The sequence below is a fragment of the Heptranchias perlo genome, chromosome 5 (genome assembly GCF_035084215.1).
Source record: "Heptranchias perlo isolate sHepPer1 chromosome 5, sHepPer1.hap1, whole genome shotgun sequence".
Classification (NCBI taxonomy): Eukaryota; Metazoa; Chordata; class Chondrichthyes; order Hexanchiformes; family Hexanchidae; genus Heptranchias; species Heptranchias perlo.
In genome coordinates, this window is record NC_090329.1 from 67293151 (window position 1) to 67308842 (window position 15692).

General features: G+C 40.1%; 1 protein-coding gene across 1 annotated transcript in view; it reads right to left on the minus strand.

Moving 5' to 3' along the window:
• Positions 1–15692, minus strand: part of LOC137321829 (ectonucleotide pyrophosphatase/phosphodiesterase family member 3-like) — a 108411-nt gene that overhangs the window by 53924 nt on the left and 38795 nt on the right. Inside the window, exons 10-15 of the mRNA XM_067984533.1 lie at positions 14022–14087; positions 11519–11591; positions 6172–6280; positions 5122–5253; positions 3802–3833; positions 2635–2765 (exon numbers count right to left, since the gene is read on the minus strand). Of these exons, the coding sequence (XP_067840634.1) occupies positions 2635–2765; positions 3802–3833; positions 5122–5253; positions 6172–6280; positions 11519–11591; positions 14022–14087 (543 nt within the window). The remainder of the gene's footprint in view (positions 1–2634; positions 2766–3801; positions 3834–5121; positions 5254–6171; positions 6281–11518; positions 11592–14021; positions 14088–15692) is intronic.

The window sequence follows — 15692 nt, forward strand, 5'->3', positions numbered from 1 at the left end:
GCATGTTCCGCTCTGAGTCACACACCATCCCGACTTGGAAATATATCGCCGTTCCTTCATCATTGCTGGGTCAAAATCCTGGAATTCCCTACCTAACAGCACTGTGGGAAAACCTTCACCACATGGACTGCAGCGGTTCAAGAAGGCAGCTCACCACCACCTACTCAAGGGCAATTAGGGATGGGCAATAAATGCTGGCCTCGCCAGCGACACCCACATCCTATGAATGAATTAAAAAAAACTTCGGACTGGAATGCCAGACAACAATTTGAAATAACTGAGATATTTTAGGTGTGGTTGAAATTATATATATGAACATGTAGTCATTGGATAATGACCAATGAAGAGAAATAAAAAAACTATTGGGCTGCTACATTGCCACTAGGCTTCACTCTTAGCTGGCTGCTCTTCACAGACAAACCTTCCTCCCCAGCTCTCGTAACACAGGAACCAATATGTTTCCTGGATGATTGATGTATGTGGGCTGTTGCTGTGGACAAAATGAATATTTGCCTACAAAACACCAATTCATTGCAATTCACCATGTGTGAAGCACATTTGATGTATTTCTGAGAGTCATGATAAAATGCTATATAAATACATGTCTTTCTTTCTGGTTATTTGATTTTTTTCAGTCTATTTTTAACCTCTAGAACATCCAAATTCTTCTCAAACATATTTTTAATCAACTCTTTTTTGAAGGAGTTAATTTAAACTGCACCAACTACTTTTGTTTGAAATCTGTTCCATATATCCAATACTCTGTGAGGGAGAGGAAGAATTTTTTTAAATCTCCAGTCTCACTTAAAAATTATTAATTTTGAACTTTTGTTCTCCAGTTCTGCACTCACAGTGTAAATTAAATGGCCTGTAAGTTTAAAGAGTATAAATTTGAGTAGCAAGAGCTTTATCGCCAGCTGTAAGATTAGAGTTTATCCTTAGTGGGAATTCAGCCTTGAGGTGTTGTTGGAGAGGATTTTTTCCCTCTAAAATTAATACTTCTGTAAAGTTAGTAAGAGGAGTTTGATTCTTGTGAGAGTTTGGTGCTAGTGTGAATTCAGGTTAACACTATATACATTTTTAAGTGAAACACAAAAGGATGGCAGTGCAGGAAAGCCTTGTGGTGTATGTGGAGTACGATATGTGGGCCATCATGAATCCTCAGTGTATCCAAAGACAGCACCAAATGCCTGAAAATTAAGTATCTGGAGTAGAAGATCTATGTGCTCGAGCAGCAATTGGCCATACTCTGCAGCATCAGGGAGGATGAGGGATTTCTGGTTCACACTCTCCAGAAATTGGTCATCCAAGAAATAGTGCTCAGGACATAAGGATAATGTAGAAAGAGAGAAGTGGGTGACCATCCATGGTGGCAGCAGAGGGAGGTAGGACTCAGAGGTGCATGGAAACCCTGAGTACTGGAACTGTCCAATAGATACGTAATGTTGGACAAGTATAAGGTGGACAAGGACATCAACTCAGAGAAGAGTGTTCCTGAGCTATACTGCAGCACTGTGGAGTGATAGTTGTGGGGTATTCTACAGTCAGGGGTATAGATAGCCTTTTTTGCAATCATGACCAGGAGTCCCAAATGATATATTGTCTCCCTGACGCCAGGGTAAAGGACAGAAGTCAAAAGTCATGGTCCACTTTGGAACCAATGACTTAAATAGAAGTATGTTTGAGGCTTTGAAGGTGTTTGTGGAGTTAGGCATTAGATTGAAAGGTGAGATCTCAAGAGTACTAATCTCCAGATTGCTTGCTGTGTCTTGCACTGGACACAGGTTAATCTGAAGATTAAGGTATGGCTGCAGGTTTGGTGCAGGAGGGAAGGATTCACATTCTTGGGGCCCTGGAGCAATTTCGAGAATAAGGAAGGCTATAGCAAAGGAATAACCTTCACTGGAACCAAATAGCACCAATGTCCTTGCAGGGAGAGTAAATACAGAAATGGCAAGGGGTGAGGAAAGTCTAGGTTTGAGACTAGAGAAAGACAATAAGATTAATAAACTTAATAAAATAGATGCATAAGGCTTAGCTGAAATAAATAAAGAGAAATAAATATGCTATTACATAATGAGAGTTAAAACAATGAAGTTGAAGGGCAGAGGATATTAAAAAACTGAATGAGAAAACTAGGAAAAAAAATAAAGGTCGATGTTCCAAAAAATTGGAGTCAGGATTAGGGTAGGTATGTGAATACAGAAAGCATTCTAAACAAAATTGTAGAGTTAGAAGCATCAATAACTATGGAGGGATATGATGTGGTAGCTGGAACGGAGACGTGGCCTAAATTTAGATAAAACTGGGAATTTGATATGCCTGGATGTAACATATTCAGGGGAGTTAAGGAGAGAAAATGGGAGTGGGGGAGGTAGGGTGGCAGTGTTAGTGAAGTATTCTATCACAGCACGAGAACGTAAGGATGTCTTGGGAGATTGCATTAAAACAGAATCCATATGGGTAGAGTTAGGAAATAGGGGAAATGGTACAATTCTTGTTTGCACTTCAAGCCACCAAACAATAGAGAACAGATAGAGGTGGAGATCTACAGACAGTTCAGAGTGATACGTAAGAGCAACAGAGAGTGTAGATTATAATTCAGAGAACGTGTGAATAAATGAAATGACATACCTTCCAGCCAGCCATTGTCTATCCAAGTACAGATGGACCTCCTTATCTATTCTAATGTTGTTGGCAAAATGGAAACGCTTTGGCAGGTCATAGGACATATAAGGTATGAAATGCTGGTGAGGAAACCTGCACTAAAATAGAAGTAATACAAATATAAGAAAGATAACAAATATTAACTTTACCTTTAAAATATTTAACTCCTTAATAACAAAACCGGTTTTCTGTTGGGCTATGAAAGAGCAGTGTTCTCATAGGGAGCAGGATGTTTGCCACTTGTGGAATTATCTGTCATGTGGTCCCAATTTATAATAATGCAGCAAGTGGCTTGTTTTGTGACATTTCATAACTGTAAATTATTTGTCATATCATAAACTTCTGCATGCGTGTTTTTCAGTGCTCTTCATTCATATTAATGCACCAATAAAATTGCCATGACACATTTCTATTATAATGTAAAATGCATTATATCATGAATAATTTTCCTTTGCAATGCAGACAATATAGTCAATTGAGTCTTACTTCAGTCATATTGGAATATCTCATATTCAGATTTGATTGGACATATATCCCATAAGTCGTTAAATTGACATTTCCTGCCCAAAAAAAACAGTGAGGAAAATTTGGACCGTTGAAAAACTGATCTTTCACTTAGTAAAAAGCAGGCAAAAACATTTCTGGCACTTCCAAAATAGCCCTGTAGCTCCTTAATTTGAAGAATCTGCTCCAAAATCACCGGCCTGCATTTTCCCTATATCCATTTATATTCTTCCTTTTCAAATACTTATCTAATTCCCTTCTTAGATGTTATAATCTCTGCCTCAATAGCCATTTGTCATAAAGCACTCCATATTCTAATATACCTCAGTGTGAAAACATTTCTTCTAACTTTGTTCCTCTAATGATCATCCTGATTCTATTTCCCTTTGTTAACCAGTGGAAATAATGTTTCACTATTTGTCCTCTCAAAACCTTTCATCACTTTAAAAAAACCTATATCAGATCGTATCAACCTTCTCCATTTCAGAGAAAAAATCCCCAATCTTGGAATATCAAAGAATATTACAGTGAAGGACTACTGTAGTTCACTTGTAGCAATAAAATACAATACAGCAGGAACTAGCTAAACCTTTACAGCAAATGGAAATCATTTTCTATTACTTTACTTACAGAAAGGTTTTTAGTAACTCCTTCTGGATCAACTGAAAAAGAAACAAATCATTGTAGTAATTCCACAAAAAGCTGGTAATGAAGTCAGAGCTACTGTATATTTCTTTATTCCTCTCTTTTTTCCCCCCATCTCTCGTGAAGGTGCAAACTCACCCTCGGGTCCAGTTCCATTGGTGCTTGCTGACCTCCGCTACCACATTCAAGTAGCCATACTTCATGTGTGAGCCTACATAATTCTCCAGTGCAGAGCATTACAGTGGGGCCCAATCCTTTCCTCATCTGATCTCATTTCCAGTGTTATTGGAATGTGATCAGGAGCAAGATCCTCAATGGATTCTGCCCCTTCCTAACCCAGGAACAATGAGGCCAATTATAGACTCCTTATCATTGCCCCTGCTGAGATCAACTCACTCAGCACAAAACTAGAGGCTCCCTGATTTGACTGGCTCACCATGCACCAACAGAGGCATTGGAGGAGCTCACCTTTATATTTCTATGTTATTACTTAAGCTGTCAATAGCCAAACAAACAGACTTATTTAAGTCATTATCATTCCTTTGGCTACCGGCAGCAGGTTTCAGCAGCATGTGATGCCATGGAGTGGTGAGATGCAAATTGATTCTCCAATTCCAGTGCTCTCAATATCAGCCTCATTGCTGTGGGAAGGCACCAAGTAAGGGCCAGACACTTCTCACGAGAGGAAACCTTGGAACCTTGGAAAGCGCCATCTAGAATTGTCCTTACACCCCTCCTAATGGCCTCGTAAGAGTAATATGGTGAGAGGTATGGGTAGGTGGCGCATGGCTTGAGGAGGCAGGGATAAAGAAATGTAGTGGAGGATAAAAAAATGATATATGGAGGCATGATGTGTTGTAGAGGAGAAAATGGGAAAAAAGGGAAGGGAGGTGAAGGGAATAAATATCGGCCTGAAATTCTTGCACCATAACTTTAGCAAGAGACCAGCAGAACCTCCAGAAAAATGGCATGAATGGCTATTTTTAGTCACTTTCACTGTTTCTGTGGAGGGTCTGCTGATTTCCTACCAAAGTTATGGTGAAAGAAGAACACGTTGCAGAATTTCGGGGCCATAAACATTCTTAACAGAACAAAGACTGCAGTTAATAAATTAGAAAAAAATGTTAACAGTTAATTTGTAATATAAGTAATCAATGTGTTAATTTTCCCCTCTTAGTATTTTAAATTGTAATTTTAAACTCTCCATTCATCATACTCTGGAGGAATTGGCATTATTGATTGTGTTGTACATCAAACTGTGATTTTTAACAGATCTTTTTTGTATTGTATGATAAAGGTACTTGCATGACAAATAGTCCTTGGGAACATTTTTAGCTCGAATGCGAGCAGCTGGGCCACTATACACGTATAAATTCTCCACTGTGTCAAAGTACTTGGTCATATATTCAATTTGTTCACAGTAAGTTTTCTCCATTCCTGGAAAACAAAGAAATTCATGGAAAAAACTGTAACACAATGCAAAATCTCACAGAAAAATCATTAAAGTTTTGAAAATGCAATATCCACTTGAAAGGGTACATTTTCCAAAAATGGCATTTGCATTTAGCTCAGAAATTAAAATACTAAAGCTCCTTTATTTTTAACATTTTCATTGAGACCATTTTGTTATTATTCACATAGTCTGTGTATAATTAACACTAATGCAAGTACAGCTCTGTGCAGATATCAAGTTTAACCATTTATAAGATACACAAATGAGATAACTTTTATGAATTTGCACACTCAGCATAAATTTTTGCCCAGAAGGAGCACAGATCAGGAATTTAGGCATGGAGGTCAGCAGGTCCTACACGATTTTCCATCCATGAAGACTGAAAATGAAATCCCACTATGCGCATCTGGTGGGGTTTCTCTGCTGGACCCAGCTTAAAGGTTGCTGTATTTCATTGCAACAAATAAGCACCATCAGCACCAGTACTCGGAGCTCTCAGAGAATAGCTGAACTCATTAGTGAACCCTTACACTGAAGATATGCAGTCAGAGCATCAACTGGTTCACCTGTTATTCTATTTTATTCTCTTAAACGTTTTATTCTTTTATCAGTTAATCATTTAACTGGGCTTGACTGTATTTGTTTTGCTGTGATTTATGGTAAAATAAAAAAAGCCTGGAACAGCTCATATTATTTTCATCAGTGATGTACCCCTCTGAATAGTAAGTATACCTGTGTGATGTGATGTAGTTAATTTGTGATAACACCACTATATTAGTCTCTTCCTAAACTCGCATTTCTTTGTTCCAATAAAATTGTTTAATTTAGTTATTTTGATGGCAAGTCTTTGTTCTGTTTGTTATCTTTTGTTTTGATTTTGAATAACATTAAAAACTTTATACCATGATCAGCTACAATAATGAGGTTAACACATTTGTGTAAGTTCTTCTGTTTGAGTCCATCCATCAACATTCCTATAATCTGATCAATTGACTGTAATGCTTCAATCACCTGAAAAATAACAAGAGATAGTTCCTTTCAGTCAAGAGATGCAACACTTACAGCAATCTGTTTTGTTCAAACAGTAACTGCTTTACAATTCAATCCAGAAACTTGTAGAACACAGTCCTACCTCAAAGTTTTAAGCCCCAAGTGGTACAGTATTGGGAGCATTTCTAAGAACAGTGTATGGAGACAGCTGATCACTTGCACCATGCTCGGGCTGAAGAAAGCATGTGTATTCTTAAATGCATGTCTAGAGCTCAATTCACTGGCCTTCCACAACGGTAAAATTTTGAATTGTTAGTGAAGAGGCAATGAGATACTCAGATTTTATCTATCTTTAGAAATTCAAGGCAATATAGAGAATGACGAAGTTTAAAAAGCTGGCTGCTGTAAAAATGTGAGACTTCCTTTTTCAGATGCTCTCCCTACTGATACGAAACTAGAAATTTACATCATTATTCAGCATGTGTGACATCGCTGTGGTGCAAACATCGCACAGCAACAATACCAAATGTACAGTATAATGGGGGTATTACACATTTCAGTGGCTTCCTCCTCTAACTGTTTAGGATTCACTAAGGCAATAACAATGGAATGTGGTCAGGTGGAGGCTGAGAATAACAAAGTAAAAAGTAAGCAAGCATAAAGAAACTAAACAATCTAAGGAAACAGCAAAGACTGCTATCAGGTAAATATATTTGAATGCCAAAAGCATTGGAATAAGTTGTCTTTTAGAGGCAGGAAACTATTACATAGAATGTACAGCACAGAAACAGGTAATTTGGCCCAACAGGTCTATGCCAGTGTTTATGCTGCATACGAGCCTCCTCCCACCCTTCTTCATCTAACCCCATCAACATATCCTTCGATTCCTTTCATCCTCGTGTGTTTATCTAGCTACCCCTGAAATGCATCTGCACTAGTCACCTCAACTACTCCTTGTGGTAGCGAGTTCCACTTTCTAACCACTCTGGGTAAAGAAGTTTCTCCAGAATTTCCTATTGGATTTATTAGTGACTATTTATATTTATTGCCCCTAGTTCTGGTCTGCCCCGCAAGTGGAAACATCTTCTCTACGCCTACCCTATCAAACCCTTTCATAATCTTAAAGACCTCTGTTAGGTCACCCCTCAGTCTTCTCTTTTCTAGGGCAAAGAGCCCCAGCCTGTTCAATCCTTCCTGATAGGTATAACCTCTCAGTTCTGGTATCACCCTAGTAAATATTTTTTGCACCTTCTCCAGTGTCTCTATGTCCTTTTTATAATATGGAGACCAGACCTGTTCACAGTGCTCCAAGTGTGATCTAACCAAGGTTGTATACAAGTTTAACATAACTTCTATGCTTTTCAATTCTATCCCTCTAGAAATGAACCCCAGTGCTTTGTTTGCTTTTTTTATGGCCTTAATAACCTGCGTCACTACTTTTAGTGATTAGTGTATCTGTACCCTCAGGTCCTTCTGCTCCTCAAGCCCATTTAGACTTTTATTTTCCAATGAGTTTATGGCCTCCTTATTCTTCCTACTAAAATGTACCACCTCACACTTATCTATATTGAAATTCATTTGCCAATTACACACCCATTCTGAAAGATTATTAATGTCTTCCTATATTTTGTTGCAGTCCTCCTCAGTATTAACTATACCCCCAATTTGATGTCATCCGCAAGTTTTGAAATTGTACTTCCGATTCCTGAGTCCAAATCGTTTATGTGAATGATGAACAACAGTGGTCCCAGAACCGATCCTTGTGAAACACCACTTCCCACCTTTTGCCAGCCTGAGTAACTACCTTTAACCTCTACTCTCTGTTTTCTGTTTTGTAGCCAGCTTGCTTTCCATTCTGCTACTTGTCCCCTGACTCCACCTTAGTCATGAGTCTATAATGCGGTACTTTACCGAACGTCTTTTGGACATTCCAAATATATTACATCTACTACATTGCCCTTATCTACTCTTCCTGTTTGTTCTTCAAAGAATTCAATAAGGTTGGTCAAGCATGACCTTCCCTTTTGAAATCCATGCTGACTATTCTTCATTATATTTTTGGTTTCTAGATGTTTTTCTATTACATCTTTGAGTAAGGATTCCATTATCTTTCCTACCACCGAGGTTAAGTTAACTGGTCTATAGTTCCCTGGACTGGTTCGACTACAACTGGAGTATTGTGTCCAGTTCTGGGCACTGCACTTCAGGAAAGATGTGAAGGCCTTAGAAAGGGTGCAGAAGAGATTTCCTAGAATGATTCCAGGGATGAGAGACTCTAGTTACGCGGATAGACTGGAGAAGCTGGGGTTGTTCTCCTTGGAGCAGAGACGGTTGCGAGGAGATTTGATAGAGGTATTCAAAATCATGAAGGGTCTAGACAGAGTAAATAGAGAGAAACTGTTCCCATTGGCGGAAGGGTCAAGAACCAGAGGACATAGATTTAAGGTGATTGGCAAAAGAACCAAAGGTGACATGAGGAAAAACTTTTTTTATGCAGTCAGTGGTTAGGATCTGGAATGCACTGCCCACGGGGAAGGTGGAGAATATGGAGAAACTGGTGACAATAACCCATAGCGAGGAACCAGATGTAGTAGGAATAACTGAAACACATATTTCCCTACATATTCCTTCCTCCACCTCCTTTCCATTATTAGATGGTCTATTGTATACCCCTATTAGCATGATCGATCCCTTATCTGTTTATTTTAATCCATAAGGATTCCATTTCTATCCTTCTGTTAGTTATGTCCCTTTTTTCGACTGCCATTATATTATCTCTAATTAGTACAGCTACTCCATCCCCCTTCCTTCCCTATCCTTTCTGATTATGTTATAACCTGCAATATTTAACTGCCAGTCCTGTTCTTTATGTAGCCATATTTCAGTTATTCCTACTACATCTGGTTCCTCGCTATGGGTTATTGCCACCAGTTTCTCCATATTATTTTGGACACTGTGTACATTGCTGTACAGGCAGTTTAATTCATCTTTAATAGTTGTTCCTTTTAATTTATTTTTAACAGTCCTTTTATACTTCTGTTTTATAATAGTATTTGTTCCTTGACCATTTGTGTTATCTTTATTCCTCACTCTGGTCTGACCTTTACACTCATCTCCTGTTTCTTTTATCTTTAAGCTTTTGTTATTGCTGCCAGATCCCTCCCCCCATCTTGCTAGTTTAAAGCTTGTGCACGGCCCTATTTATCTTTTCCGCTAGGACTTTGGTCCTATTCTGGTTCAGGTGAAGCCCATCCCAGCGGCACAGCTCCTTCCTGTCCCAGTACTGGTGCCAGTGTCCCAGGAAATAGAACCCCTTCTTCCTACACCATTCTTTCAGCCACGTATTCACCTTCCTGATCTGCCTATCCCTATGCCAATTAACACATGGCTTGGGTAGTAATCCTGAGATTACCACCCGTGATGTCCTGCTTTTTAATTTAGCTGATAGCTTCTGATATTTAGCAGGACTTCCTCCTTATTCTTCCTTATGTCATTGGTGCCGACATGGACCATGGCAACTGAATTCTTCCCCCTCACTTTCCAAGTTCCTCTCCAGTTGCTCCGAGATGTCCTTTACCCTTGTACCAGGAAAGCAACTTACCCTCCTGGATTCTCGGTTGCGACTGCAGAGGATGCTATCTAACCCCGATTATAGAATCCCCTATGACTACAACCTTTCTATTCTGATCCTCCCCCCGCCCCCCCCCCCCCAACCTTGGACTACCTCACGCTCCAAGGTACCATGGTTAGTATTCTGGGCATCCTCCCAGCAACCTTCATCCTTATCCTCACAGGTATCGAGTACCTCGTACCTGTTGGATAGGATGAATGTCTGCGGGACCTCCTTCTCTACCTCTTCTAGGTTCCCACTACCCTGCTGACTAACAGTCACACGCTCCCCTTCCTGCACCTGTGCTTTCTGCTGAGGTGTGACTGTGCTCTGGAGAAAACTATTTAGATATCCCTCCCCCTTCCTTATGTGTTAGTTTCTCTAACTCGCATCCCAGCGCAAAGACTCTAAGCCAGAGTGTCTCAAGCCAGAGACATTTACAGCAGATGTGGCAATCCAGGATAGTCTCACTGTCCACAATCTCCCACATATTACAGTCCTGACACACAACCTGTACTGCCATTTCTAGTTTTTATTTAGTTATTTTTTATCAGTAGTTTATTTCTAAATCCATTTACTAAATCTAGAATCACTTGAGATCTAGATTTAGTAAATGGATTTAGCTTGATTTCGAAATAATTAGTAATTGCTTAGTCTTTTTTTATTTTATGTATTTTTTTAATTTAGGTATTAAACGTCGATAGATTAGTTTATAGTCCTTTGATTTAAATTACATAGCACCTCCTTCCTCCCTGTTCCTAATTCCTACACTCACCAAATTCTCAGTTAAAAGTCCTCACTCTGTTAGCAATTCACTCCCGTTAGAAGTTCACTCTCTGTCCTCACCAACCTCTGCGCTCAAGCTCTATGTTACAGGAATTACAGAGGCATAGCTCGCCCTAGAAAATGGTAATGAATCCTACATATACAGATGTTGAACACTCCAGAAGGATAGAACAGATAGGGAATGAAGAGGGGTAGCTTTTTACGTTCAAGAGAACTTGGAAATCAGGGAAGATGAACTGATATCCCAGGAGAAGATGCAAATTAAATAGTTTACCTTCAGCTAACAAGAGATAGAGGACAGGATTAATGTTAGTGGTCCACTACAGACCCCTGTGTAGGACAAGATGACAACAATGTGATGTTTGATGAGAAGAAGCATATGGAAAGGCAACACCATTGTGGGAGTATCATTGCCATAAAGACTGCAGCGATTCAAGAACAAAATCCATTAGGATTATCTAGCAATCTGCACTAATAAGGATCAAGTCAAAATATATGATTTTGAGATGACAAATTTCAATGGCATGAATTAAACGACATTAAATCTGAGATTGATAGATTTTTGTTAACTAAAGGTATTAAGGAGTATGGGGCTAAGGCGGGTATATAGAGTTAGGATACAGATCAGCCATGATCTCATTGAATGGTGGGACAGGCTCGAGGGGCTAAATGCCCTACTCCTGTTCCTATGTTAATGGGTAACTTTTAATGAAAGATAACAATTGAGGAAAATGGAATACTTTAAAACAATAATGTTGAGTATAGATCCAAGAAAAATAAGTGTAAGCTAAATAAGCATTTTCCAAAATGGATGATTTTTAGCATTTTAAAGAATTAATTAAAGTTATAAATCATTAACTTACTCCAGCACTAACAGGTCCAAATGAATGTCCAGCATGGTCTGGTTCCTCGAAATACAGGGTGTAAAAGTTTGGCCTGATTTGACAAAATCAAACACTTAGTATAGCAACAGTGAGATTTTCAGCAAACAAACACTGCTAATTTGAATGGTAATTTTGTTAAAACTAGTTGATTACTGGTGGTATTGCCCACTGGAACACAAGTTGTGTTTCTCTCTTCCTGTGACTATCTCTCTGCTTGTCTCCTACTCTCTAATTCTTTCTGTCTCCCTATCTCTGTCAGTGTGTGCCTCTCTCCCTCTCTCTGTATAGCTCTTACATGTTTCCTCTCATTATCACCTTTGTATCTTTATCTACCTCTGACTCTTTCTGTTAGTCCTTCCTTCTGTCTCTTCTCTCTTCTAAGCATCTCCCATTCTTCCTAAGTTGCTCCCACACATTTCTCTCTTTCCTTCTATGGCTCTTTCTGTAGGCCTATCATACTTTCTCTCTCTTTCTCTCTGTATGTTTCTCCTCTTCATTCTTTATTTCTTCCTTTCTTTCTGTATGTGTCTCACTTTCTCCTTTTCCTTTCATCTCCTATGGAGATGTTAAGCCAAATTTGGGGCACAAAACTTCTGATGGCTGCAGAAATTATTGCATCCCTTCCTTGATATACAGGCAGAAACAGAGGGTTAGGGTCTGAGGTTGGGTCCCCGGAAATAGTGGGAATCCTGGGACCTGAGGCCAGGAAGGAGTGGGAAAGCCAGAGCCTGGGGTTGGGAGGTAGCAGGGAGGCTGGAATGCAGCAGGGCAGGAGGAAAAAACAAACAGAAGCCCAGGGTGCAAGGTACAAGGGTTGCAAAAGGATGCAGAATCCAAGAAGTGGGACACAGAGGCCGACAAGTAAGCTTTGAGGACAAGAATTGATAAAGATAAGTTACTAGAAAGACTGGCTGTACTTAAAGTAGATAAGTCACCCAGTCCAGATGGAGTGCATCCTAGGTTGCTGAGGGAAGTAAGGGTGGAAATTGCAGAGGTGCTGACCATAATCTTCCAATCCTCCTTAGATACGGGAGTGGTGCCAGAGGACTGGAGAATTGCAAATTTTACACCCTTATTCAAAAAGGGGCATAAGGATAAACCTGGTAACTACAGGGCAGTCAGTTTAACCTCAGTGGTGGGGAAGCTTTTAGGAACGATAATCCGGGACAAAATTAATAGACACTTGGACAAGTGTGGATTAGTAAAGGAAAGCCAGCATGGATTTGTTAAAGGCAAATCGCGTTTAACTAACTTGATCGAGTTTTTTGATGAGGTAATAGAGAGGGTTGATGAGGGCAATGCAGTTGATGTTGTGTATATGGACTTTCAAAAGGCATTTGATAAAGTGCCACATAATAGGTTTGTCAGCAAAATTGGAGCCCATGAAATAAAATGGGCAGTGGCAGCATGGATACTAAATTGGCTAAGTCACAGGAAACAGAGAGTAGTGGTGAACGGTTGTTTTTCGGACTGGAGGGAGGTGTACAGTGGTGCTCCCCAGGGGTCAGTACTAGGACCACTGCTTTTCTTGATATATATTAATGACTTGAGCTTGGTTGTACAGGGCACAATTTCAAAATTTGCAGATGACACAAAACTTGGAAGTGTGGTAAACAGTGAGGAGGATAGTAATAGACTTCAAGAGGATATAGACAAGCTGGTGGAATGGGAGGACACATGGCAGATGAAATTTAACGCAGAGAAGTGTGAAGTGATACAGAGGATGTGAAGGCTTTAGAGAGGGTGCAGAAAAGATTCACTACAATGGTGCTAGGGATGAGGGATTTCAGTTACGTGGATAGACTGGAGAAGCTGGGGTTGTTCTCCTTAGAACAGAGAAGGTTGAGAGGAGAGTTGATAGAAATGTTCAAAATCACGAAGGGTTTAGATAAAGTAAATAAAGAGAAACTGTTCCCATTGGCGGAAGGGTCGAGAACCAGAGGGCACAGATTTAAGGTGATTGGCAAAAGAACTAAAGGCGACATGAGGAAAAACTTTTTTACGCAGCGAGTAGTTATGATCTGGAATACGCTGCCTGAAAGGGTGGTGGAAGCAGATTTAATCGTGGCTTTCAAAAAGGAATTGGATAAATACTTAAAGAGAAAAATTTGCAGGGCTACGGGGAAAGAGTGGGGGAATGGGACTAACTGGATTGCTCTTACAAAGAGCCAGCACGGGCTCAGTGGGCCAGATGGCGTCCTTCTGTCCTGTAACCATTTTATGATTCTAAGGAGTGGATCCTATTGACTGGTGAATGTGGCTACAGATGCCAAGGAGTGGAGCACATAGGTCATGAAGTAGGACACTAAACCCAGAGAATGGGGCATAGAGGCCAAGAGTGAACATACACATCTGACTAATGAGACTGCTTACAATTGACAGACATCAGATGGACAGACACAATTTTTTAAAAATAATGCATAATAAACAAATAGATTACTAATGAGTTATTGTAAGACTGACCATGAAGAAAAATGATTACCTCTCTGAATCAGGTAAGCTTAGCCATTTCAGGATAGTGAACACTCTTTCTTCATGTGGAATATTTCTGAAATATATAAACAGTTGCATGGAAAGGTGAGAGACAGCAAGAAGATTCAAGATGAATATTTGCTTATATTGTTGATGTTCCAGCGTGACATGCGCCGGACACCATCTTGGTAAAGGTGTTTGCGCACACGCAATTAACGAATGCCGGCAGCGTATAAAGTAGAGAGATTATGGAGTCGATCATTGTGCAACACTGATTGAAAGGGACAGATGTGATTTTAGAACTTCACGCTTCAGCCAACTTTGCACAGCTGAACAGGTCTTAAACGGCATGGAGGACCCCCCCCCCCCCACCCACCAGAGCACTTTAAACAGACCATGCAGGAGTTACAGGTTCATTGCTGGATTATTGCTTCTGGCTGTTGATGCATTTGTATCTGTTTTTGGAGGTCTCCTATACTTGAATACTAGGATGAAGGGTATAGCCTAAAAATTAGAGCCAGGACTTTCAGGAGTGAGATTAGGAAACGCTTCTATATGTAAAGGGCGGTAGAAGTTTGGAACTCTCTTCTGAAAATGGCAATTGATGCTAGCTCAATTGTTAATTTTAAATCCGAGATTGATAGATTTTTGTTAACCAAAGATGTTAAGGGATATGGGGCTAAGGCGGGTATATGGAGTTAGGTCACAGATCATCCACGATCTCATTGAATGGCGGAACAGGCTCGATGGGCTGAATGGCCTAGTACTGTTTCTATCTTCCTATGTTCCTATATTCCTATAATAAAGTTTCAATATTCTACACGAGTGGGCTGGCTAGCTGACAGGCAACAGCAAGGGTACTGGCAGAGTGGCAGGGGTGGCACAGGAATGCTGATATCCTGAGAGAGGACAGCAGGTTCATGGTCCATGGAGCCACTGCCATTTGCTGCCTCCTGTTATGCGCCACCTTCTCCTGCAAGAAAGTGGGACGTGTGTAGGTGAGTATGAGAATCCCTACGTGGTCAGTTTTCGGTAAAATATTAAAATGCCTACGTGGCAAAGAAGCAGAATGCAAAATGGTTAGAAAGGGTTAATTAGTTAGTAACTGAGATTGATACAAGTGGCCTGGCCCTCCTGCTGGGCCATATGTTTGCTTAGTCAGCAGGCCTGCATTGTCTTATCAATGATAGGTCTTTGATGTGAGTCAAGGACTGGTCTGAATGTCTCCATGTTTATGGCAGATCAATATAGGTAACGAGCTTAGCCAAAGTGGAAAGACATTCCAGGTTGGGAGATAAGGAACAGGAGGAACAGGGAAGAACATTCCAAGTTGGAAGGTGAGGAAGTAACCCCTTTGATGTCTAACAGCAGCATGGTCAGCACATGGACGATTTATGATTGGTCGGAAATAATGTAACCTCGCATGGCAACCTATGCCCGGCTTATGATTGGTGTTGACCCTCGTTAAGTATGTTCCAACCCTATTCATCTGTATAAAAACGTGTGGATTTCTGTATGTTTTTGTTCTTGCTCTGCCAGCATAGAGGGACTCTATCAGGAGTCCAAATCAATGCTGCAGGCTAAGAACCCTGCTATTAAAGATGTGTTGAACTTTAAAATGTATTCGACTTCAGTTATTACTGAACCAGACTGAGGGGAAAGAATCCGGATGGTCAAGTGT